Here is a 27,156-nt window from a genome sequence, read left to right as displayed (position 1 = left end):
AGTCTGCTTGAGATTCTGTCTCCTTCTGCCCCTCCCCCCACACACTCCAACGCTCTCCCTCTCTGTCTCTAATAAATAAATAAATAAATCTTTAAAAAAAAAAAAAAAAAAAGAACAAGAAGTGGAAATCTGGATACAGATTCACCCAGAAGGAAAACCATGTGAAAACACAAGGAGAAGTTGGCCCATCTTTATAAGACAAGGAGAAAGACCTCAGGGGACACCAATCCCACCAACACAATGATCTTGGACTTCTAGCCTCTAGAATTGTGAGAAAATAAATTTCTGTTGTTTAAGCCACCCAACCTATGCCACTTTGTTATGGTAGCCATGACAAGTTAATACATTTAAGCCACCCAATCTATGCCACTTTGTTATGGTAGCCATGACAAATTAATACACATACCTTATACATTTGTTCTTGAGGTTTCTTCCATTCTGTTATTACCACTAACAATAATAACTATTATCATGAGTACTGTAATCTTACTAGTTGCTTCACATACATTCAATCTTCACCACTCATTCATGAAGTAGGTATCATCCCCATTTTATTAATGAGAAAACAGAACCTCAGAAAGTCTTAACAAAAAAGAAATTCTATTCAAATTTGACTTTTAATACATATTGGCTTTGTTTTTGTTTTTTAAAGGTTTTATTTATTTGAGAGAAAGAACACAAGCAGGGGGAGAGTAAGGGGGTGGAGGCAGGGCAGAGGGAGAAGCAGACTCCCCACTGAGCAAGAAGCCTGACACTTTGGGGCTCAACCCCAGGACTTCGAGATTATGACCTGAGCCAAAGGCAGACACCTAACCGACTGGGCACCCAGGCACCCCTAATGCATCTTGTTTTTCAGAAAACCTGTCCTGCTCATCTCCATTTATCTAAATTCTATTCATTCATCAAAGTCATACTCTACTTCCATGAAGTCTTCTGAATATTCATTTGGAAGAATGCTCCCTTTTTCCAAATTTGGGAACTTCTCACTGAATTATTAATTGTGTAAAATCTATTTTCTTGAGTACATGTTCTATTTTAAAAAGTATTTTAGATTTATTTTCCACTTACTATCCCATAGAGCTAGATTTTAACACTTATTTACCTCTCTACCTAATAACTAGTCAGACTTGGTAAGTGGTGACTAAATATTTAAGAGATAGGTTATCCTAAAGCAGAGATGATAAAAGACAAAAAGATCATTAGAAGTTTTTTTTTTTTTTTTTTAAGTACTGGGTAAAAGTACAGAAATATCAAATAATTTTCATATAAATATTATTATATCTATAAGGTTGCTACATGTGAGAGCAACTGAATAACAAAAATCTTTACAATTTCCTAAAATAACAAATACTAAAAAAAAATGAGTTCAGTGTTTTCCCCTGAAACAAAGCTATATTTTTCAAAAATTCTAAAAACTGGTGGCCTTATTCCAAAAACTAATTGTTAGTGAATACTGTAAAGTGAAGAATGTATAAATCAAAGAATTAGCAAAATTGAGGAACCACATAAAAGCAAATCACCAGGTATGTTCTACTAAGATAACTATCTAGTAAATACAAGCAATATCTTTGACTTTTCATAATTAAAGATGTCCATTTTCATTTCTCAGGGGAAAATGGGATATAAAAGTTAAAAGAAATTCTTCATAGAGCTAGACTACAAATACATAGATATTCATTATATTTTTTTTTAATTTTTTTTTTTTTTTTTTTTTTATGATAGTCACAGAGAGAGGGAGAGAAAGAGAGACAGGCAGAGGGAGAAGCAGGCTCCATGCACCGGGAGCCCGATGTGGGATTCGATCCCGGATCTCCAGGATCGCGCCCTGGGCCAAAGGCAGGCGCCAAACCGCTGCGCCACCCAGGGATCCCTCATTATATTTTAATATACATTTCTAAGAACTTACATAGTGAATATTTTGGGGGGAGCAATACCAAATAGAAAATATTTTCCAAAAAAAAAAAGAAAATATTTTTCATTTCAATAAAAAGTAAATATATTTTCAATGCCACTCACCCTGTCGGTCAAACAATGAATCAACAGCTGTGGCTTTATTTGAAGGGGCCTCTGTGATTGGTCTGAGATATGTTCTATACCCTTTTAAAATAGATGCCATAAAACGCAAAAATGCCTCCTGAATTTCCATTTCAAGTTGTGTTGTCTTCTTTTGCCAAGAGAAATCTGCTTCAATTGGAGTCATCTCAATTGCTGAACCTTCTTGTGTTTTTCGGTGAACTGACAAATGAAGAGAAAATGGCATTAATATATAATATTATACAAATAATGATTAAACAATTAAGAAAATTGTCAAAATCCATGACTTCCTGAAATTCCTCTCTCCATTAATGTAAAGAGATCATTGGCAGATACTAACAGGGAGATTCAGGCAGACAGGATACAAAGAACGTGCTCAAAAAAAATCACAAACTACATTAACGTCTTAGTACTGAAATATTGTTTTTTTTTTAATGAGAATCATTTTAAATGGAGTGAAATTATATTTAAATTTAAGAATTTATTTTCATACATATTCTTCCATTTAAAATATTCCTTTCTCCTCATATTTACCCGAAGATAGCTGGGGATACAACTTCTTTAAGGTACTAAGCAGATTTTTGCATGGCTTTTTGGGAAGCTGCTTCCAGTTCATGTTCTTCTTTTCATCTGATCTATTAAATAAAAACATAATTAATAAAATCTGCTAAAATCTCTTTTTACTTACCAAAATTCTTACATCAAACTAATAAAGAAAATGGAAAGGGTATATTTGCTCATTACAATTGACATTGTCAGCTGAATAAATGGTTTTCAAGGAAGTTCTCTTTACATTTCAATGAACCTCAGTCAAATTTGGTCACTGCTCTAACACAGATTCTCAAAGCTGGAGCTATGAATTCAACACCGAAGTCTTACTTCAAAAGTTTTAGAGTATTTTAAGTGACCAACTTAACTGATGCTTCAAACTACCTATTAGAAGCAAATCTTAATAAATATCGGAGAGTAATATATTAAGCATATTCTGACTACAATTCAAATAGCATTTAAGAGAAAAAAAGCTTAGAAGTTCAAAAGAATACTTCTAAATAATGCATGATTCAAAATATTTTAATAGAAATTAACATTTAAGACTCTAGGGATGCCTAGGTGGTTCAGTTGGTTGAGCAACTGACTCTTGGTTTTGGCCCAGGTCCTGATCTCAAAGTCCTGAGATCAAGCCCCACATCAGGCTCTGTGCTCAGCATGGAGTCTGCTTGAGATTCTCTTTCCTCCCTCTCTGCCCCTCCTCCTCGTGCTCTCAATCTTCCTCTCTAAAATAAATAAATTGGGGGCGGGGGGAAGCCTCTACAAAGATGAAAGCCTATATATTAACCATGGGCCACAGCTAAAGCTATATACATCATTAAGCCAATATCATTTATGACGTCAATGTAAACATTTTAAATTTTTAGAAAATTTAATCTAAGTTAAAAAAAAGATAATATTTATTTCAGTAATGTAAGAATTATTCACTAATTGATTTTTTTTTAATTTTTATTTATTTATTCATGAGAGAGAGGCAGAGACACAGACAGAGGGAGAAGCAGGCTCCATGCAGGGAGCCCGATGTGGGACTCGATCCCGGGTCTCCAGGATCACGCCCTGAGCTAAAGGCGGCGCTAAACCGCTAAACCGTTGAGCCACCTGGGCTGCCCCATTAATTGATTTTATAATGTAATTTACCACACAGAAAATAAAAGAGAAACAATGCTCATTTCAATAGCTGTATAAAAGTATAAAATTCAAGACCTATTTAAGAGTTTTTAAAAATCATTATGTAGAAGCAATCAATCAAAACTCTAGAGTGGAGCTAACAAACCTTTTCTATAAAACGTCAGACATTAAACATTTTATGTTTTGAGGACCATACGGTCCTCTGTCACAATTTCTCAAGTGTACCCCTATAGCAAGAAAGCAGCCTCACAGAATATGTAAATGAATGAATTTTGTAGTTTTATCTACAAAAATAGGCCATGGGCTAGATGTCAATTCTTGCTTAAAACAATAATCATACTTAATGATGGAGTGCTCAAGGCATTCCCTTTAAAATTAGGAGTAAGACAAGATACCAGTTATGACTACTTCTATTCAACACACTATGCTGGATCCTAGCCAGAGAATTAAGACAAGAATTTAAAAATATATGGATTGTACTTGATGTGATTGTTTACAGCCAGAAAACAGAAGAGAATTTACAGACAAAACAGAAGAATTCAATTAAGTTGCCGTGCAGATCACTACATGAAAACCAGTATCATTTCTATACTGTAGCAAAAAATAGAAAATGTAATTTAAAATATCATTTACAGTAGCAATAAAAAACACACAGTACTTAGGAATAACTAAGTCTAACAAAAGATGTTCATGGTCTTTATGAGAAAACTGCAAAGCTTATTGGAAAAAATGTAAAAAGATCTATGAAGTAAACTACTATAAAGATGGGTAAGGAGACTCTATCAAGAAGATGTCATTTGCCTCCCTCCACATTAAACTATAAACCAATAAAATTCTAACCAAAATCACAGCGTAATTTTGCATGGAACTTAATATATTAAAATTTATAAGGAAAAGCAAAAGACCAAATATAGTCAAAACAATTTTAAAGAACAAGGGTAAAGAAAGGGACTTGTCATCTCACAGTACAACTTTTTTTTAAACTTTATTTAGATATAATTCACACATAACTCATCCATCTGAAACATGCAACTTGCTGGTTTTACAGCATATTCACAGGATTGTGTAACAGCCCACAATTTTAGACATTTAGTATAAATAAGATCATATGAGCTCTTTTACCATGATGTTTTCAAGGTTTATTCATGTTTTAGACAACCTAACTTTAAAGCTATTAAGAAAAAAAAAAAAAAAAAAAAAAAAAAAATAAAGCTATTAAGATAGCATTATAGTAGCAAGAGGCTAAAACAGACTAAAGGAACAGAATAAGCATAATATAGATATAAAATTCATTTGCAAATTAATAATAATATTGATTATATAAAATACATATATAAAATATAAAATATGATATGCACAAATATAAAAGCTGATATGCAGTGGTATTGACGATGGAGACCACGGGGAAGAGATGAAATGTTTACCCAACATACAATGCTACGTGAGAATTATTTATTCATGTAAGAAAAATGAAATAGTACTTCTATGCCACATCATACAGTAATACAAGTTCAACTGAATTAAGGCCCTAAATGAGAAAGGCCAAACCTTACAAATTTAAGAATATCCAGAATAGGGGTGCCTGCTGGCTCAGTCAGTAGGGCATGTGACTCTTGATCTCAGGGTTGTGAGTTCAAGCCCCCATGTATGGCGTGGACTTTACTTAAAATAAAAAAAATTTAAAAAAGAAAGAATATCCAGAATAATATTTCATAACCTCAAGGCAGAGAATTTCATATACAAGAACCAAAAACAGCAATCAATAAAAAGAAACTGATAAATTTTATCAATTAAAATAAGCTTCTGTTCATCAAAATATACCATAGATATAATGTAAAGACAAGTCACAGTGGGGGGAAAGCTTTTTGCAAAGCATGTAACAGAACAAGAATTAACCATATTATAAAGAGGACTGATACAAATCAAAAGGAAAAAAAAAACAATCTAATAGGAAATGTACCCCAAAAAAGGAAAATCCAATTCAGAGAGGAAAACCAAAGGACAAAAAGAAATTTAAATGCCCCATTTGCTACTAATTAGGGAAATATGAATAAAAGGCACAATGAGACTCCATTACTATCAAATTAACAAAAATTTCAAAGTCTGACCATAACAAGTATTTGGCAAAGAATAGAACAAAGAGAATTCTCATTTGCTGCTAAGGAGGTAAACGTGGAAGAGTAATATGACATTAGCTATGTCTACAACCCAAAATTAGCTCTCCTACTTCAAAAGAATTCCTGCCTGTATACTCAAAGAAATATGCACAATAGTAATCAGAGGAGCCTTGTTCATAATTGCAAAAAAATCTAGGTACAATCTAAATACACAATACTGATAAACCCTAAAAATGAACTAGAGCTACATGTATCAACACAGATGAACCTCATAAAGAATGACCAGTAAAAAATCAAGTCACGGGAAACTATACAAAGATTTAAAATTTTTAAAGCATGCAAAACAAAATATTTAAACTAATACATCTACAATAAAGTTTATAAAACACATGGAAATGATAAACACCAAATTCAAGATAACAGTAAATGAGGAGCAAGATACATTGCAGGGGTTTCAACTTCATCAGGAATATTCTATTTCTTAATTTGAGTCATGGATACATGGGATTTATTTACATTATTCTTTATAGTTCTTGGGATTCTAGAACATTTCATAATTATTTAAGTACAACTGAGGAAAGAGTTAAAAGTTATTTGAGAAAACAAGTCTTCAAAAAAAAAAGAGAGAACAAGTCTTCTGATCAATAAATATGTTACAGAAGTTACTTAAAACTGGAAAAAAAACTGGAAAAAATTAAGCCTCTCCATAATATTTTATACAGAATAGTAAATAAAGGCAAACATCTGAGTTACGACTTCATAAGTAATCATTTCCAAAAGCACCACAATGTGTACAACCCTGACATAATTGTTTTTCAGGGATAGTAGCTGGAAACAAAATGTGTGCTATGGGAAATATTTAGTGGTTCATTACTTTTAGGCTACAAGTAAGTTAAAGTACACATAGTAAAGAGCTACCAGAGTATACAGTCTCAGAAATAAATGGCAGATCCATTTCAAAAAAAATTTTAAGTGATAGCAAATGTTTTCTTCTTAGGTATTCCTTTGGTTCACTTAGGGATATTTTTCCAACTTATTCTACTGCTGTTACCCTTGAAGTCTCACTCACAATTCTTATTCTATTCATTTTCTGCCAATCTCAAAACAGTAAAGAATAAAGTACTTCAGGACCTGGAGTTTAGTACCAACACTACAGAATTTTCAACAGTTACTGACCTTACCGAGATTTTGTGGGGAGAGAGGGAGGAGGAGGAGATTGGCTCTTGAGCAATGATCCAGAGCTGTTTTTATTAATTGTCATACTCTAGTCTTTGAACTCTCGGTTACACCACTGCTGTACATTTTATCACCTCCAGTAAACACAAAGTATGATTGGTTTTTAATATAAATTTCTCTGTAATAAGGGGCACCTAGGTGGCTCAATCAGTTAAGCATCTGCTTTCAGCTCAGGTCATGATCCCCAGGTCCTGGGATCAAGCCCCACATCAGGCTCCCTGTTCAGTGGGAAGTCTGCTTCTCCTTCTCCCTCTGCCCCTTCCCCTCATCCTCACACCCTGCCCCCACTCGTATTCTCTCTCTCAAATAAAATCTTTTTAAAAACTTTCTCACAATAAAGTAGATCCTTAAAAAATTTAAATCTTGATAACTAAGGAAATGGCATAATATTTAACTTATATTCTAACTAAACTCAAACAGGTAAACTCATTTTTTTCAAAGCTTATGTATGGATTTTGAATTAAACCTAGAAAGCGGGATCCCTGGGTGGCGCAGCGGTTTGGCGCCTGCCTTTGGCCCAGGGCGCGATCTTGGAGATCCGGGATCGAATCCCATGTCAGGCTCTCAGTGCATGGAGCCTGCTTCTCCCTCTGCCTATGTCTCTGCCCCTCTCTCTCTCTCTCTCTCTCTCTCTGTGACTATCATAAATAAATAAAAATTAAAAAAAAAAAAAAACCTAGAAAGCATATCATCTCTTGAGCTCTGAAAGCAGTATTTAACCTTTTTTTTTCAAATCCATATTCTCTTTTGACAAACATAAATATTTTCTGTCTACTGCCAACATTATTATCAAAATATAAACTAATGTTGAACATGTTCTTTTCCAAACTTTCCAGGATTCTAATAGCTGCCCGCATTGAGAATTATTGTACTAAAGATGAAAACTTATTAATAACAACGTTAAAAACAGCATATTTCTCAATGCTTTCAACGAGCTGTACCTACATATGGGGGAAAATATAAATGGGAGATAAGATAAAAAGAATCAACTTACACATATAACATGTTTGTATCCAAGTCAATGCAAACAACATCTTGTGGTGGGTCATGAAGATCAAAATACCTTGAGTCAACTCCAACTATAAATGGTAAAGGTGCACTAAGGACTGCCGCCAGTGAAAGAGGACAAAGGGGGATATATGGGCACTGCCACTGAAATGGAAAGATCATCTGGGAAAAAAATTTTGAAAAATTAACCAAATTTCAAATGTGCAATGAAACATATGTAATTAACTAATATTATTGAAAGGGACCATTAAAAAGCAGTGAAGTTTCTTTTACCTTGTACTTCATTCAGAAAACTAAATAACTATAAAATATTACTAAGCAGTACTATGAACCAATGTTATTATTAAAATCTTTAAGCATGACAATTATCACAAGCATAATAAAAATGCTAACAGCTCTTTGCATGTTAATTCTTCTACTGCCACATAAAACCCACATCCAAATTTTTTTTTAAAAAGTCAAAGCAGAGAGAGAAAAATCCCCCCCAAAATTATAAAACAAACTCATATCTTTATTTAATTCTTATGCATTTCATCCACCTATTAATTCTCAAAATACCTTTTGACTAAAATCCAAGGACTAAAAAAAATTCAAATCATTCTCTTAGTAATGGTCATAGTCAACTGAAAATTTCATTAAAAGTTTCCTAACTGCTCAAATAAACGCAAAATGATCCAACTTCAATGAAGCCTGGCATCTTAAAAAATACTTGTTAATATAAAACATACCTCAAGAATCCTTATCAGTGTTTTACAAAGCTCTACCTTAATTATATCGTATGTCCTTTTTAAAATAAAAGACAAGTTTTGGTAAGTTAAAAAACAGACTAAAAATTTAATTATCAGTTAATATGCAAATCCTAATCACTGATGACAAAAATTTTTCCTTTACTATAAAAATCCTTGCTATACCTTATCCATCATTACTCACCCTATAGCATTTATTACACCTGCCAGTTATTCCAGATGGTTGTTCGGAATAGGATTTTGTCTTCAATCATTTATTTACTTATCAAATATTTCAACACTTAGTGTGAGTCAACCACTGTTCTAAATGAGGCTGTAACAGTGAATAAAACAAAGATCACTGCCCTCCTGAGGTTTATAGCTTAGCAAAAGAGTCAGGAAACTCTTTCTGTACAAGAAAGATAAGAAATATTTTAGACCTTATGAGCCGTATTGTCTCACAAATATTTCACTTTGTCTCCATGCATGAAAGCAGTCATAGGCAAGTATGTAAATAAATGACCTATGTTCCAGTAAAATTTTACTCTCAAAAACAGATGGCAAGCAAGATTTGACCAGTAGGCCATCCTAGTTTAGCAGAGGCAGAATATAAAAAGAGGACACAATAAAAAAAAAAAAAAAAAAAAAAAAAAAAAAATATATATATATATATATATATATATATATATATATATATATATCCCCTATTAGGAAGTGCTAAGTGCTATGGAAAAAGAAAAAGTAAAGCCCAAGTGCACAGGATTCTAATTAAGAATAGGAAAGAGGGGGATCCCTGGGTGGCGCAGCGGTTTAGCGCCTGCCTTTGGCCCAGGGCACGATCCTGGAGACCTGGGATCGAATCCCACGTCAGGCTCCCGGTGCATGGAGCCTGCTTCTCCCTCTGCCTAGGTCTCTGCCTCTCTCTCTCTCACTGTGTGCCTATCATAAATAAATAAAATTTTTTAAAAATTTTAAAAAAAGAATAGGAAAGAGGAAAGCAGGTTGTATATTATATAGGACAAATAGGGTGGACTTCATTAAGGTGACAACTGAGCCTAAACCTGAAGGGGAAGAGTGCTTTTGAGGGAAGGAACAGCTAGAGTAAGGTATGGGGCCTGCCTAATATGCTTCAGGAGCAGCTTGTGTGCTGGAGCAGGGTAAGCAAGGGGCAGAGTAGCCAGAATCAGAGGGCAAACAAAAAGAGCCACTCCCATAGGACCTTGCAAGGACTTCACAGATACCTACAGTGAAGATGGAAAACGATCTTCCATTCAACAAAAGTACATTATACCTGCAACTATGTCAAAAAATTTTAAAAACAAAAGAGCAAAATGTGACACCTTTATATTCACCTTTGACTTTTACAGCTTAATCGATAAATAGGGTCATTTTTACAAAAATATTCATTGGTTTCATCAATGTTTGCTGTGGAGCTCCATTAACTCTTGGATATTGTTTGATATTCAAATCATCCTCCTTCTGAATAATTTATCCTGTCAACATTCCTTTCCATTTTCTCTTCTTTATTTATTTATTTTTTTAATTTTTATTTATTTATGATAGTCACACAGAGAGAGAGAGAGAGAGGCAGAGACACAGGCAGAGAAAGAAGCAGGCTCCATGCACCGGGAGCCCGACGTGGGATTCGATCCTGGGTCTCCAGGATCGTGCCCTGGGCCAAAGGCAGGCGCTAAACCGCTGCGCCACCCAGGGATCCCATTTTCTCTTCTTTAAATGATAAACCGCCAGTCTTCACTTATTAATGGTTTTGCATTCATTGCAAGCAGTACTCCAACATCAGTTACATAAATTTCATGCAATTTTGCATTTTGCATAAGATTTCCAATTACACATTGCAATGTTTCCAACCAATTCTTGCACTGTACTGCTGAAAACAATCAAGAAGACTGGGCCACAAAGATTCTGACATAGGAACATAGATAAACACTCATGTTTTACAGGAAGGACTGGGAATTTTCTAAAACTGTTTATTTCATTAACAAATATTTTCATGTTATAATGGCTTTTGCTTTCATATGCAACTGTGAAGGTTTCAAAAATTAATACACAATGAGGATTTCTGCTCCTCATAGACTATCTCACATTGGTTACTTCAGTTTACAGTCATAGTAGCATTTCTCTGACAAATTAAGATCTTGGAAACATCCCAGTTGTTGATTTAACAGACATTTATTGAGTGCTTACTCAATGCTATTTAGCAGTAATTAAGTGCTGAGGACACAGGAATAATCAAGAGACTAGGTCTTTATTTCCATGTGAATTACATTCTTAAAATGGGGAAGAGAAAACAGGAGAGTCAACTGTTTTAAATTAAACATATAGTGGGAAATAAAGTTGGAGAAATGGAACAACCAAAATTCTGTACTATGATCCATAAAGCCCTACATTATCAGACCTCTAACTGCAATTGGGAAGACATCAAAAAACAGAAGAGAGGGATCCCTGGGTGGCGCAGCGGTTTGGCGCCTGCCTTTGGCCCAGGGCACGATCCTGGAGACCCAGGATCGAATCCCACGTCGGGCTCCCTGCATGGAGCCTGCTTCTCCCTCTGCCTGTGTCTCTGCCTCTCTCTCTCTCTCTCTCTCTCTCTCTGTGTGTGTGTGTGTGTGACTATCATGAATAAATAAAATCTTTAAAAAAAAAAAAAACAGAAGAGAATTTGATTTAATTTTGTTTTACATAATAGCTAAACATTTTTATATTATCCTATTTCACAATCACTTAGGATTTCCTGTTACTGGCTTACAATGATTAAAAGTTAAACTGGGAATAATTAACTGTGTAATTCATTTGCATAATTTTAGGGTAGATGAAATTGGCCAGAGCCTCTTGTTTAATATAATAAACTTCATTCACGAGTTTTGTGTAATCATATAGATTCTCTAAAGTACTCTATTAATACATGAAAAATCAGAAAGTGGAATTTTCTGTCAAATAGAAATCACCTTTTTTTCTTTTTCTCTTTACTATTTCTCTTTGCCACTCTATTATATTTATGTTAAACGTTTCCTGGTAATTTCTTTTTTTTTTTTTTCAAGATTTTATTTATTTATTCATGACAGAGATAGATAGAGAGAGAGAGAGAGAGAGAGAGAGAGAGAGAGAAGCAGGCTCCATGCAGGGAACCTGACGTGGGACTTGATCCTGGGTCTCCAGGATCACACCCCGGGCTGAAGGTGGCACTAAACCGCTGGGCCACTGGGGCTGCCCTCTGGTAATTTCAAAGTTGCTTTCACTGAAGCAAATTTCCCTTTATAGTAAAAATTCTGTCAGTAATCCTGTACTATAAAGAAAATTCTGTACTTACAGCTACAACAGCTTCAGCTACTCCAGTCAACACAGCTGGCCTAAGAGAATGTAGCAGAATCTTACTCTCAAGTAAAACAAACAGCAGCAGTGTGGCACAATTCTCAGGACCCAGATTCATTAACAAGGTGCTAAAGTTGGCTCCACTAGAAGAAAAGAGAAAAAGATTATGAACTATTTCACTAAAACATGTACAAATTTGCTTATTAAATTATTTCTTAAATATTAACAGACTGAGAATCCAGTGGTAATTTCAAGTCCTGATTTAGTTATCACTGAGAAGTAGCAAATTTAATGAGAGAGTATAACAATGATTCAAACTCATCCTTTGGTAACAAAGGGGAGTTTATCAGGGAAGATTTTCCCAAAAAACCACCACTTGAGCTGAGCTAAAACAAATGGAAGTTAGGGAGAAGCCAACAGATGCAGAGGCAATGAGGCAAGAAAAAGCTACCATCGTTTCTACGAAATTGAAATACACTTATTGTGACTAAAGCATAAGGAAGGGGTACAGATTATGTCAAAACAGAAACAATACAATTACATTTGCATTCTCAAAAGGACACCTGCTTGCAGTATGGATAAAGAAATGAAGGAAGAAGAAAAGGGATGAATTACAGTTACTAACAAAGTTGTCTAGGTGAAAGATCAGGCTATCCTGGACTAGAGATGTAGATGAACAGACGCTAACAGGTTTGAGATATCTGGGGAGGTTAAAATCAGTTCACTTGAATATTTAGCTGAGAAACCAGATAGGAGGGGAGAGAAAAGGAAGAGGGAGTTATTTCCTATATCCACCTTGCAACACTCTTAAATGTTCCATTTTTTAAACGGACAGCCCACCATCCATTCAGCTATCAAAATAGAAACATTAAGACTATCCTATGTAAAAGATGACACTTAATTTTATTATCCTAACCCTTAAAATATTTTAAAGCTTCTGCTCCAAGTGAATGAATATATCATTTTAGATACTATTACTAACCTTAGTGGTAAAGGCGTAGAAACTGGCTGTGATAATATTAATGCATCATGGACTGAAAGCTTTAAAAAAAAAAGAAAGATGAATTAATCAAGCCAATCTTGAAACCTAAATATTTAGGTCTATATCAAGGATGATACAGAAAATAATACAAAGACTAACACAGTTTTAGAAATGTACTAAGGTATAAAACAATAGCTGTATTTACTCAGAGGTATTGTATTAGCTCTTTCAAATTAAATGGTTAATTCAACTGAATTCTAATTCAGTTAATTATTTAAAATACAGTTATTTTTAAATTATGAAATAATTGTTTTTTAAAAGCTTCAAGTTTATTTACTCTATAGACTGGCAAGCATTTAGCAACTGATTACTATATATTAACACTTGCTGGGATCCCTGGGTGGCGCAGTGGTTTAGCGCCTGCCTTTGGCCCAGGGCGCGATCCTGGAGACCCGGGATCGAATCCCACGTCAGGCTCCCGGTGCATGGAGCCTGCTTCTCCCTCTGCCTGTGTCTCTGCCTCTCTCTCTCTCTCTCTGTGACTATCATAAATAAATAAAAATTAAAAAAAAAATACAGTTATTAACACTTGCTGAAGAACATACTGGTTGAACAGAAGTACATTCAAGATTAACAATACTTGACTTAATGCCACCATATCACATTAATGTTGATAACATCTTAGAAAAAAATTTTAAAATAGCTTGCCTCTAGAGATCAGCAATACTCAAAGTACCAGTCTGCAAACTGTTACTGGCCTAGGAAAAGATCATATACAAATGGAGAAAGCCATTCAGAAACCTTTAGGGCAATATGACACTGCTCTCACACCCAAGTACGTGATCAGAGGGCTCGTGTCTTTGGACAGGTACAGATATGTTCATGTCTACACTGATCACATGGTAAGGCACATTTCACAAGCTGTAAACTCGTACAGGCTTGCCACTGATCAGAAATAAAGAAGCTGTTGCTTTAACATAGAAAGTTTGAAGACCACTATCAGAGACTATTTCACCTCTTCCCTCCAACCACAAATCATTTAATATTTAATATTTATTAGTTGCTCAGATTTAAAAATATGCTTAAAACATAATTCTGGGTTATACATTATTAAAACCAGCTACATAAATGCCATACACAGACCAATAATGATAATGTCATGAATCAAAGGTTGTAATTATTCCAATTCTTCACACTCAAAATATAAAATACAAAAAATTCAAGGACTTTATGAACACATACTGCTCCACTTCAAACTCAAAGGGCCATAAATCTACTCTGCAATGACTAGAATGAACATTTGCAGAGCTTCCCTCAAATATATTTGCTTTTGATTACCTGTACAAGGATTCTTGGTCTTTGTGGTGAAGGAAAAGGGATGTTTTGCATGAAGTGTGAAATATGCCTGCAAATAAAATTGAAATATAGATCATAATTACTTTTCTAAAATGCATCATAGATTTTAACAAGTTTTAAATATTATATATATCATTCCAGGTCTGACAAAACCACTTACCTAAAACTTATGCTAAATAAATATACTTAGTGTATAAACAAATATATTCATCCCACTAAACTTCTGAAATGCACACTCTATTTCCTGATTAAAAGTCCATATTAATATACCCTAATGTTGCCAGGAAAATAAGAATAACACATATATAATCTTCATAAAAGAAGCTAATTGGGATCCCTGGGTGGCGCAGCGGTTTGGCACCTGCCTTTGGCCCAGGGCGCGATCCTGAAGACCCGGGATCGAATCCCACGTCAGGCTCCCGGTGCATGGAGCCTGCTTCTCCCTCTGCCTATGTCTCTGCCTCACTCTCTCTCTGTATGACTATCATAAATAAATAAAAATTAAAAAATAAATAAATAAATAAAAATAAAAGAAGCTAATTTTTATTGTCTGGTTACCAGTGCCGGTATGGGGAACAACTAACTGCAATACAATAAATTAAAACTATTACTGATTTTAATCCTAATAATTAATCAATATTAATTTAATCAATATAGTTCTTTCACGGGATCCCTGGGTGGCGCAGCGGTTTAGTGCCTGCCTTTGGCCCAGGGCGCGATCCTGGAGACCCAGGATCGAATCCCACGTCGGGCTCCCGATGCATGGCGCCTGCTTCTCCCTCTGCCTGTCTCTGCCTCTCTCTCTATCTCTGTGTGACTATCATAAATAAACTAAAAAAAAAAAAAAAAAAAAATATATATATATATATATATATATATATATATATATATATATATAGTTCTTTCACTATAACTTTGGGCAAACCACTTACCTTCTCTATTTCTCTACTTATAAATAATGCTTCTTATGTCTCTCCAAAGCTTTGAGCTCTTAGGAACCACTAACATGCAAATTTTATTCATCTGAGAAAAACATTAATTGCATATACTGATTTAATACCTCAAACTATTCATAGAACATTAATTTTTCAAAAGGCTACTCACTTGTCCCTAACATTAAGCTTTATTTCAAACAATTTTAAGTTCATCTGAAAGCCAAAGTTAAATTTAGACTATGAACTCTTAGTTTGGCATCTCAAGAGTACATCACAAAAGTTAAATAATTCCCCTACTTTTCCACTAATTATTATGCTTTGCTGATATTCTTTCTGTTATAATGTGAAATCTCAGAAATTGTATGAAAAATTTATCTCATGCAAACTATATTTCCATAAAGCTCTGACACCTATTGGTTTGTTAAGAGGATAAATAAGTCATTAACTATAATAAACAAAAGTCAGTGTGCCTCCAGAGTCAGAAAAGATGTGTGTGTGAGAGTGTTTTTAAGTAATCTCAACATCCAACGTAGGGGCTTGAACCCATGATCCTGAGATCAAGAGTTGGATGCTCCACCAACTGAGCCAGTGAGGTGCCCCAAGATGTGGTTTTTAAAAGACAGCAGCTTCTTAAAACAGAGGATCATGGGGGAAGGGAGGAAAAAATAAAACGACAAAATCATACAGGCAGACAAACCATGAGACTCTTAATCATAGGAAACAAACTGAGGGTCGCTGGAGGGGAGGGGGTTGGGGGATGGAGTAATTGCGTGATGGGCATTAAGGAGGGCACATGATGTGATGAGCACTGGGTGTTAAAAAGGACTGATGAATCACTGACCTCTACTTCTCAAACTAATAATACACTAAATGTTAATTAACTGAATTTAAACTTTAAAAGGGGGAGGGGTGCCTGAATTCTCAGTGGATTAAGCGGCTGCCTTCAGGTCAGGTCATGATCCTGGAGTCCTGGCAGCCTTGAGCTCCCTGCTTAGGAAAAAAGTCTACTTGTCCCTCTCCCTCTACCTCTCCCCCCAACCCTGCCCTCGCTGTGTTCTCTCTCTCAAATAAATAAATAAAACCTTAGAAAACAAAAAAGAAAAAAAACCCTCAAAAAAATAAAAGCAGCTCCACATATATTTTTCCTGCTTACAAAAGATTTCCATAACAAAAGGACTTAAAAATAGAGTGGAAAATTAGAATCCCTCGATGCTAAAACCAAAACCTCACTTTTAGCATCAATTAACTTACCCTTATTAATTTCTACCTCAGCTAAGATGCTTTATAGTTAGACCCCGGAATGGCCATGTGTATTATTTAGGTCTACATGTGTCCATAGCTTTTTTTCTCTTGGTTATTAGAGAATGAATAGGAAAAACACATACAGTGCACTATATAGAGTCCCTTCAGTTGAGTTCTCAAAAAAGTTATTCATCCCAACCACCACTCCTCAATTTTAAAATCACTAGTTCAGGTGAAAAAGGGGACAAGTAAAAAGATGACTGTGACCCTTCTTCCCTTTGAACTTTTCTCCTTAAACTTAAGCAAACAATTAAATGTGTACATACAAAACCAGTTTTCCCACCAGACATCTTTCTCATCATTATACCTACTTTTCAATGGGAAGAGGATGTGGTCCAGACACAGAAAGTTTGTAGATAAACATGAGAAATTTTCTGAAAGCTTCAAAAAAAGGCCAGTGTGAGAGTAAACAAATGCATTTGTTTGAATTGATGGATCTGGAGACCACTTTTCTCTCCACAGGGGTCACCAGGCCCAGATGCATAAGCTGTTTCTCTGTCAGAAGTTCCCGAGAGTAAGGTTCATAAAACTGGATGGCAGCTCCATATACCTACAAAGCAACAGAATTCCAGTATAAGATTTGAGTTTGTTTGTACAAGAGAAACACTAGCATAGAGTGAATAAGGTGATTAGAAAAATCTCAAACACTGCTGGTGGGAATATAAAATGGTACAGCTTCTGTGGAAAAGTTTGGTGGCGTCTTTAAAATTTTAAAAAGAATTACTATAGAATCCAGCAATTCTACTAATTAGACCCCAAAGAATTGAAATTAGGGACTCAAACAGATACTTGTACACCAGTGTTCAAAGCAGCATTATTCACAATAGACAAATAGTGGAAACAACCCCAATATCCATCAATAGATGAGTGGACAAACAAAAAACGTGGTATATAATGCCATGGAATGTTATTCATCCTCAAAAAGGAGTGAAATTCTGATAGACACTGCAACATGAATGAACCTTGGAAAACACTATACTAAGTGAAATAAGCCAGACACAAAAGGACAAATATTTATAGGATTCCACTTATATGAGCTACCTAAAATAGGCAAATTTGTAGAAAGTAGAATAGAGATTACCAGGAACCAGGCATAGGGGTGGGGGAAGTTTCTGTCTAAGGTAATGGAAAAGTTCTGGAAACAGATAGTGATACCTTTTAAAAATATTATAACTACTTGGTCACTATATATATAAATATACATACATATGTATACATAATTATATATATATATATACACTTATCACATACAGTGTGTATCACATTAACCTTTGTCTTTACAAATATAACACTTTCTATGATCTCAAGAGATTTTAATATGACAAAAGCATCTCAATGAAACATTATTCTCTATCGATCAAAGTAAATTTAATAACTCTTAAGTGTTTAAAGATCTTAAAATTTTCATTTATATTTATTGCTTTCAATGAGAGAAATATAAATACTTATTAGCTAAAGACTTACCTTAGTTGTAAGCAACCTAATTAATACAGCATTGGCCTTCATTCAGTGCATACTTTGCTTATGTTCCAGACATTATGCTAGATACTTAATCTTCATTATCATTAATACAGTGGTTTTATAACTATGCCCTATAGAATGAGGCCACAGATGTGTTTTGTTTGATCCATAAGAGTCAGCATTGGTTAGTTATACTTTCCAATAAACTATTTTATCAAATTTCCTGAGAGCTTTTAATTTTGAAATTTCTACTACATTCATAGTTTTATTTACTTTTTATTTCCTAATATTGTTTCACCATCTCTTTCTTATTTTGAATTATTATTTATGTCATTACTATTGCTTTATACATGTTTTCAGTTACTGACTATTACAAATAAGACATATACATGTCTTTTGGAAAATATATACAATCTTTTCCCTTGGGATAAGAGTGTAAGTCCTGGGCCACAGAGTTGTTTCTTTCCCTTGCTAATAATGTATAAATTCTTATATACTATGGATTCAAGTCACACACACACACACTGCATTATTTCCTCTCATCCTGTGGCCTGCTTTTTTCACCTTAAGGGTATCTTTTTTTTTTTTTTAAAGGATTTTATTAACTTATTTGAGAGAATGAGAGAAAGTGAGAGAGTGTGTGCACGAATAGAGGGTGGGCAGTGGGGGTAGGGGCAGAAGGACAAGTAGACTGGAGGACCTTGAGATCATGACCTGAGCCAAAATCAGATGCTTCTGACTGACCCACCCAGGCACCCCCTGGTATCTTTGAATAAACAGATTTTTTTTATTTCAGTGAGGTCCTATTATTCATCTTTTCTTTTATGGTCAGTACTTAAAAAAAAAAAAATGTTAATTCCAATATAGTTAACATACAGTGTTAATTTCAAGTATATAATACAGTGATTCAGTAATTCCATATACTACTCTTATCAAGAGTTGTTTATCAAGATAAGCATACTCTTAATTCACTTTACCTATTTCACCCATTCTTCTACCCATCTCCCCTCTGGTAACCTATATATATATAATATAGATATTATTTATACTTCTCTCATTGAAAGCAATAAATATAAATGAAAATTTTAAGATCTTTAAACACTTAAGAGTTATTAAATTTACTTTGATCGATAGAATTCCAGTATAAGATTTGAGTTTGTTTGTACAAGAGAAACACTAGCATAGAGTGAATAAGGTTATCCAGGTTTTTCTAGGTTGACAAGTCCCTTGGCATATAATTTTTCATAATATTCCCTTACAATTCTTTGTATTTCTATGATGTCAGGTCTTATTTCTCCTCTTTCATTTCTAATTTTATTTCAGTCCTCTTTTTTTTTTTTTAAATGAATCTAGCTAAAGATTTATCGATTTCAGTGATCTTTTCAAAGTACCAGCTTCTAAAACACACACACACACACACACACAAAGTACCAGCTTCTGGTTTCATTGATATGTATTACTGTTTGGGGGTTTTTGCCTTTTTTTTTTTTTTTTTTTTTTTTCATTTCTGTATCACTTATTTCTGCTCTAGTCTGTAATACTTCATTCTGCTGGTTTGAGTTTTGTTTGTTCAATGTTTCATTGAGATGCTTTTGTCATATTTATTAAAAATCTCTTGAGATCATAGAAAGTGTTATATTTGTAAAGACACATAGCTTGCCCTCTATAAATAAAAGTCTGGTTTTTTTGTCTTGTCTCTTTTATCCCCCCTTGTTCATTTGTTTTGTTTCTTAAGTTCCACATATGAGTGAAATCATATGCTATGGGTCTTTCTCTGACTGGCTTATTTCACTTAGCATTATACTCTCTAGATACATCTATGTTGTGAATGGCAAGATTTCATTCTTTTTCTGGCTGAACGATATTCCATTGTACATATATACCACTTCTTTATCCACTCATCTATCAATGGATACTCGGACTGCTTCAAAAATTTAAATACTGCTGCAATAAACACAGGGGTGCACAGATTCCTTTGAATTAGTGTTTTCCTGTTCCTTAGGTAAATACACAGTAGTGCAATTACTAGATTATAGGGTAGCTCTATTTTTAATTTTCTGAGGAATCTCCATACTGTCTTCCGCAGTGACAGTACCAGTTTGCATTCCCACCAACAGTGCAAAAGGGTATCTTTTTTCCCACATCCTTGCCAACATTTGTTGTTTCTTGTGTTCACTATTTTAGCCCTTTTGATAGGAGTGAGGTGATATCCTATTGTGATTTTGATTTGCACTTCCTTGATGATGAGTGATACCGAGCATCTTTTCATGTGCCTGTTGCTCATCCATGTGTCTTCTTTGGAGAAATGTCTGTTCATGTCTTCTGCCTATTTTTAAATTAGTTTATTGTGGGATTTTTGCTGCTGAGTTGTATAAGTTCTTTATATATTTTGGATACTAAGCCTTTATCAGATATTTCATTTGCAAAATATCTTCTCCCATTCAGTAGGATGTCTTTTAGTTCTGTTGGTTGTTTCCTTTCCTATGCAGAAGGTTTTTCTTTGATGTAACCCCAGTAGCTTATTTTTGCTTTTGTTTCCCTTGCTCAAGAGACATATCTAGAAAGATGCTGCTATGGCTAATGTCAGAGAAATTACTGCCTATGATCTCTTCTAGGATTTTTATGGTTTCAGGTCTCACATTTAGGTCCTTGTCCACTCTGAGTTTATTTTTGTGTATGGTTAAGAAAGTGATCTAGTTTCATTCTTTTGCATGAATCTGTCCAATTTTCCCTATATTATTTGTTGAAAATAGTCTTTTTCTCATTGCATATTCTTGCCTCCTTTGTAAAAAATTAACTGACCATATAACCATGGGTTTATTTCTGGATTTTCTATTCTGTTCCATTGATCTATGTATCTATTTTTGTGTCAGTACCATACAGTTTTGATTACTACAGCTTTGTAATATAACATGAAATCTGGAATTGTGATACCTGCATCTTTGTTTTTCTTTTTCATGATTACTTTGGCTATTTGGGGTCTTTTGTAGTTCCATATAAATTTGAGTATTGTTTGTTCTAGCTCTGTGAAAAAGGCTCTAGGTTTTTTTTTGTTTTTTTTTTTAAAGATTGCATTTATCTATTAATGAGAGACACAGAGAGAGAGAGAGGCAGAGACACAGGCAGAAGGAGAAGCAAGCTCCATGCAGGAAGCCCGATGTGGAACTCGATCCCGGGACTCCAGGATCACACCCTGGGTGAAGGCAGGCTCTCAACCACTGGGCAACCCAGGCATCCCGCTATTGATATTTTGATAGGAATTGCATTAAATCTGCAGATTACTTTGGATAGTATGGACATATTAACAATATTTGTTCTTCTAATCCATTAGCATGGAGTCTTTCCAATCCTTTGTGTCATCGTCAACTTCCTTCATCAATGTTTATACTTCTCAGAGTATGTCTTTCACCACCTTGATCATGCTTATTCTTAGGTATTCTATTATTTTTGGTGCAGGTACAAATGGAATTATTTAATTTTTCTTTCTGTTGCTTCATTATTTGTATATTGAAATGCAACAGATTTCTGCACATTGATTTTGTATCCTCCAACTTTACTGAATTCCATTATCAGTTCTAGTAGTTTTTTGGTGGAATCTTGAGAGTTTTATATATATAATATCATGTTATCTACAAATTATAAGTTTTACTTCTTCCTTGCTAATGTGGATGCCTTTTATTTTTGTTGTGTGATTGCTGCAGCTAGGACTTCCAATACTATGTTAAATAAGTGATGAGAGTGGACATCCTTCCTTGTTACTAACTTAGGGGAAAAGCTCTCAGTTTCTCCCCATTAAGGATGATGTTCACTGTGGGCTTTTCCATATATGGCCTTATTGTGTTCAGGCAGGTTCCCTCTAAATCTACTTTGTTGAGGGTTTTTATCATGAATGGATGTTGTACTTTGTGCCTATTGAAATGATCATTTGGTTTTTATCCTCTTATTGATGTGATATACTGCATTTATTGATTTGCAAACATTGTACCACCCTTGCATCCCCAGAATAAATCCCACTTCATTATGATGCATGTTTTTAATGTATTAGATTTAGTTTGCTAATATTTTGTTGAGGATTTCTGCATCTATGTTCATCAGAGATACTGACCTATAGTACTCTTGTTTTGTACTGTTTTTATCTGGTTTTGGTGAGTAATACTGGCCTCATAGAATGAATTAGGAAGTTTTATTTCCTCTTCTATTTTCTGGAAAGGTTTGAGAAGAATAGGTATTAACTCTTCTTTAAATGTTGGGTAGAATGCACCTGTGAAACCATCTGGTCCTGGACTTTTGTTTGTTGGTAGCTTTTTGATTACTAATTCAAATTTCGTTGCTAGTAATTGGTCTGTTCAAATTTTCTATTTCTTCTTGATTCAGTTTTGGGAGATTATATATTTCCAGGAATTTATCTAGGTTTTTCTAGGTTGACAAGTCCCTTGGCATATAATTTTTCATAATATTCCCTTACAATTCTTTGTATTTCTATGATGTCAGGTCTTATTTCTCCTCTTTCATTTCTAATTTTATTTCAGTCCTTTTTTTTTTTTTTAATGAATCTAGCTAAAGATTTATCGATTTCGGTGATCTTTTCAAAGTACCAGCGTCTAAAAACACACACACACAGACACACACACACACACAAAGTACCAGCTTCTGGTTTCATTGATATATATTACTGTTTGGGGGTTTTTGCTTTTTTTTTTTTTTTTTTTTTCCATTTCTGTATCACTTATTTCTGCTCTAGTCTGTATTATTTCCTTCTGCTGGTTTGAGTTTTGTTTGTTCTTTTTTGAGCTCCTTTAGGCATATGGTTCGGTTGCTTGAGATTTTTCTTGCCTCTTGAGGTAGGTCTGTATTGCTATTTAAACTTCCCTCTTAGAACCACTTTTGTGGCATCCCAAAGATTCTGGAGCATTATGTTTTAATTTTTATTTGTTTCCGTGTATTTTCTGATTTTTTCTTTGATTACTTGTTTGACCCATTCATGGTTTAGTAGCATATTATTTGACCTCCATGTATTTGTGCTCTTTCCAGGTTTTTCTCTTGTGGTTGATTTCTAGTTTCACTGCATTGTGATCAGAAAAGATGCACGGTGTGACCTCAATCTTTTGGAATTTGTTGAGACTTGTTTTGTGGCCTGATATGTGATCTATTCAGGGTGTTCTTAGGCTGGGTGCATAAATATTTACAATTGTTATATCTTCTTTTTGGATTGTCCCTTTAATAGTGTCCTTCTCTGGAGTGCCTGGGTGGCTCAGTTAAGCATCCTACTCTTAATTTTGGCCCAGGTCATGATCTCAAGGTTGTGAGACCTGGCTCTGCCCTAGGCATGGAACTTGATTAAGATTCTCTCTCTCCTTCTAAAAAACACACACACACACACACACACACACACACACATACAATTGGGGGGGGGGGTGGAGAGTCCTCCCTTGTCTCATTACAATCTTTGCTTTAAAGTCTGTTTTATCCAACAAAAAAAATTGCTACTTCTGATTTCTTTGACATCCATTTGCATGATAAATGCTTCTCCACTCCTTCATTTTCAATCTGCAGGTGTCTTCAGGCCTGAAATGAGTCTTTTATTGGCAGCATATAAATGGGTCTTGTTTTTTTATCCATTCTGTCACACCTTTTCCTTTCATTGGAGCATTTAGTCCATTTACATTCAAAGTAAATTTTTTTAAAGATTTTATTTATGTATTCAACAGAGAGAGAGAAAGGGCAAGCACAAGCAGGGGAAGCAACAGAGGAGAGGGAGAAGCAGGCTCCCCCATCAAGCAGGAAGCCTGATATGGGGCTCAATCCAAGGACGCTGGGATCATGACCTGAGCCTAAGGCAGCCGCTTATCAACTGAGCCACTCAGGTGCCCTCAAAGTCATTATTTGGATTACATAAATAGGTATGTATTTATTGCCATCTTGTTACTTGTTTTGTGATTATTTTTGTAGTTCCTCTGTTCCTTTCTTCCCTTGCTCTCTTCTTTTATGCTAAATTGGATTCCTTTTCTCTTTATGTTTGCATATCTATTACTGGATTATGATTTGTAGGTACCATTAGGTTTGTATACAACATCTTGTACATATAGCAGTCTCTATTAAGTTGATGGTCACTTAACTTTGAACTCATTCTTTATTGCTCTCCTCCCCATGTTTCAGGACTGTGATGTCATACCTTATATCCTTTTATTTTGAGTCCCTTGATTGATTTTCAGATACGTTTACCATTTTTATGCTTCCTACTTTTCTTACTTGTACTTATGTCCTCTCCTTTCCACTCAATGAGTACCATTTAACATTTCTTGTAGGCGATCCCTGGGTGGCGCAGCGGTTTGGCGCCTGCCTTTGGCCCAGGGCGCGATCCTGGAGACCCGGGATCGAATCCCACATCGGGCTCCCGGTGCATGGAGCCTGCTTCTCCCTCTGCCTATGTCTCTGCCTCTCTCTCTCTCACTGTGTGCTTATCATAAATAAATAAAAATTAAAAAAAAAAAAAAACATTTCTTGTAGAGTTGGTTCACTGGTCACGAACTCCTTTAACTTGTTTGGGAAACTCTCTGTCTCCTATTCTGAATGATAGCCTGAATGATAGCTAGATAGAGTATTCATGGTTATAGATTTTTCCCATTCAGCACTTTGAATATATCATGCCACAGCCTTCTGGCCTGCAAAGTTTCTACTGAAAAATCTGCTGAGAGCCCATGGGGCTTCCCTTTTATGTAACTGTCTTTTCTCTTGCTGCTTTTAAAATTCTCTCTTTATCACTACTTTTTGCCATTCTTTTTTTAAATTTTTTTAATTTATTTATGATAGTCACACACACAGAGAGAGAGGCAGAAACATAGGCAAAGGGAGAAGAAGCAGGCTCCATGCACCGGGAGCCTGACGTGGGATTCGATCCCGGGTCTCCAGGATCGCGCCCTGGGCCAAAGGCAGGCACCAAACCGCTGCGCCACCCAGGGATCCCCTTTTTGCCATTTTTAATTGTTATGTGTCTTAGTACGGACCTCCATGGAGTGATTGTGTTGGGACTTCTCTGCACTTCCTAGATCTGGATTTCTGTTTCCTCCCCCAGATTTGGGAAGTTTTCAGCTATTATTTCTTCAAATAAATTTTCTGCCCTCTTTTCTCTCTCTTCTTCTGGTATCCCTATAATGAGAATATTATTATGCTTTTGGAGTCACTGAATTCCCCAAGTCTATTCTCATTTTACATAATTTTTTTCTCTCACTTGCTCAGCTTGATTACTTTTCATTACTCTGTCCTCCGGGTCACTGTTTCACTGTTCCTTCTTCTAATCTGCTATTTATTTTACCTAGTATATTTTAATTTCAATTATTGTGTTCTTTATCTCCGAGGGATTCTTTTTCTTTATAAATAGCCACATTGATGTCCTTCACTCTTTTCTCAAGTCCAATAAGTTTCTTTAGGATCACTATGTCAAATTCTCTATCAGGCATATTACTTATCTGTTTCACCTAGGTCTCTTGCTGTAGTTTTGTCCTATTTTTTCATGTGGGCATATTCCTATTCCCTCATTTTGTCTATTTCTATGAGTTAGGAAAGTCACCTAATCTCTCTCTTGAAAGTAGTGGGTGGACCACAACGTTTTAACAAGGTGCATTCTAGTCCTCTCCCACAGGGAACATGCCTCCACTGCCAAGACCAACCATAGTGATGGCAAAGCGCATGTCAGCAGGGGAGGGGTGGTGGTATACACAGTGCCCATTAGTTTTGTGCTGGTCCTCTTCCACAGGGAGTGTGTAGGTGTTGCCAAGACCAAAGACAGCTGGAGCTCACCTGCAAAGTGCATGCCAGGGGGGTGATCAGTTTTAACAAGGTGTATGCATTCTCCTGGTAGCATGACTAGCCACTGCCACCAAGACCAAGGCCCCAGAAAGTACACTTGGTACTGGCAAGGTTTGTGCAGGTCTTCTGGGATAGGGGATTCAGGACCTGGACCCAAGGCAGGCCTGGCCAGAGGGGCAGGATGCAGTGTCATCAACTTAGATAGTGAATAGTTCCCACAGGTGGCCATATCGTTTATGCTGGGAGGTGGGGGAAGGGAAACAGCAGCTTTGCCATTTGTTCTGGAGAAGTCCTTCAGAAAACCCTACCCCTCCAGATACACTCTGATCGGAGTAAATAATTCTCCCTTCTCTATGCCCCAGGGACTTTTTGAACTGCTGCTTCTGTGCTGTATATCTGTGGAATGTTTGTTGTGCTAGCTCTTTAAGAGTGGAGACTCAGTTTCCTATCACTCACTCTGCTATCCTAGAACCTAGCCCACAGATTTTTAAGTTCCAGGCTTTAAGTCCCACTGGTTCTAAGAACTCATGAAATTCAGCCCCTCTGGTTTTCAAAGCCAGATATTTGGGGATTCACCTTACCCATACAGGGTCTTCAGTGTGAGGGTCTGTTTCTCTCCCCTCTCTGACTTGGTGATGTCCCTCCCTTCTACAGACATTCCAGGCAGGTTCCTTTAGCTCCCAACCACTTCTTCGCCCTTCATATCCTCTTTCATGTGGCTTCTTCTCTACATTTAGTTGTGGAGTTTGTTCTTCCCATCTTCAGGTTGTTTTCTGGGTTTTTTACAGTGATGTGAGTGTTACCTACATGTACCCATGGGACGAGGTAAGTCCTGCATCCTCCTACTCTGCTGTCTTCTGCGAGCAAAGTCTAGCTAGTACTTTCTATACATTGTTAAAATGATCTTTGCTTACTCCCTCCATTTTAGTATATTATTTGTCTTCTGATCCTCACTCTTGTCACTGAAAAATTAGCCAACAACCTAATACTCATCCCTTTAAAAACAAGTATGTCTTTTCCTTCTGGTTGCTTTTTGTCTTTGGAGGTCCATGGTTTCACTATAATATAAACCTTTCTGCTGAAGGTTCAAAGTGTATCTTTAATCTAAAGACTCAATTTTTCATCAACCCTGGAAAAAAACCAACTAATAGCTCTTAAAATGCTGCCACTCCCTTTCTAATCTCTCC

The 27,156-nt window shown here is 35.5% G+C and overlaps 1 protein-coding gene across 4 annotated transcripts in view; it reads right to left on the bottom strand.

The window, feature by feature from the left end:
- The window catches only part of DENND4C (DENN domain containing 4C), a 129,480-nt gene that overhangs the window by 52,836 nt on the left and 49,488 nt on the right, over positions 1 to 27,156 (bottom strand). For all 4 annotated transcript variants that reach the window (XM_072841492.1, XM_072841494.1, XM_072841493.1 and 1 more), the window contains 7 exons: positions 17,014 to 17,252; positions 14,448 to 14,514; positions 13,110 to 13,168; positions 12,126 to 12,270; positions 8,059 to 8,234; positions 2,569 to 2,669; positions 2,017 to 2,235 (listed from right to left, as the gene is read on the bottom strand). In XM_072841492.1, the coding sequence (XP_072697593.1) occupies positions 2,017 to 2,235; positions 2,569 to 2,669; positions 8,059 to 8,234; positions 12,126 to 12,270; positions 13,110 to 13,168; positions 14,448 to 14,514; positions 17,014 to 17,252 (1,006 nt within the window). The remainder of the gene's footprint in view (positions 1 to 2,016; positions 2,236 to 2,568; positions 2,670 to 8,058; positions 8,235 to 12,125; positions 12,271 to 13,109; positions 13,169 to 14,447; positions 14,515 to 17,013; positions 17,253 to 27,156) is intronic.

This window comes from Canis lupus, chromosome 10, assembly GCF_048164855.1.
Source record: "Canis lupus baileyi chromosome 10, mCanLup2.hap1, whole genome shotgun sequence".
In the NCBI taxonomy this organism is placed as follows: Eukaryota; Metazoa; Chordata; class Mammalia; order Carnivora; family Canidae; genus Canis; species Canis lupus.
The sequence above is the reverse complement of the archived record's forward strand: the minus strand, read 5'-3'. Positions and strand labels throughout refer to the sequence as shown.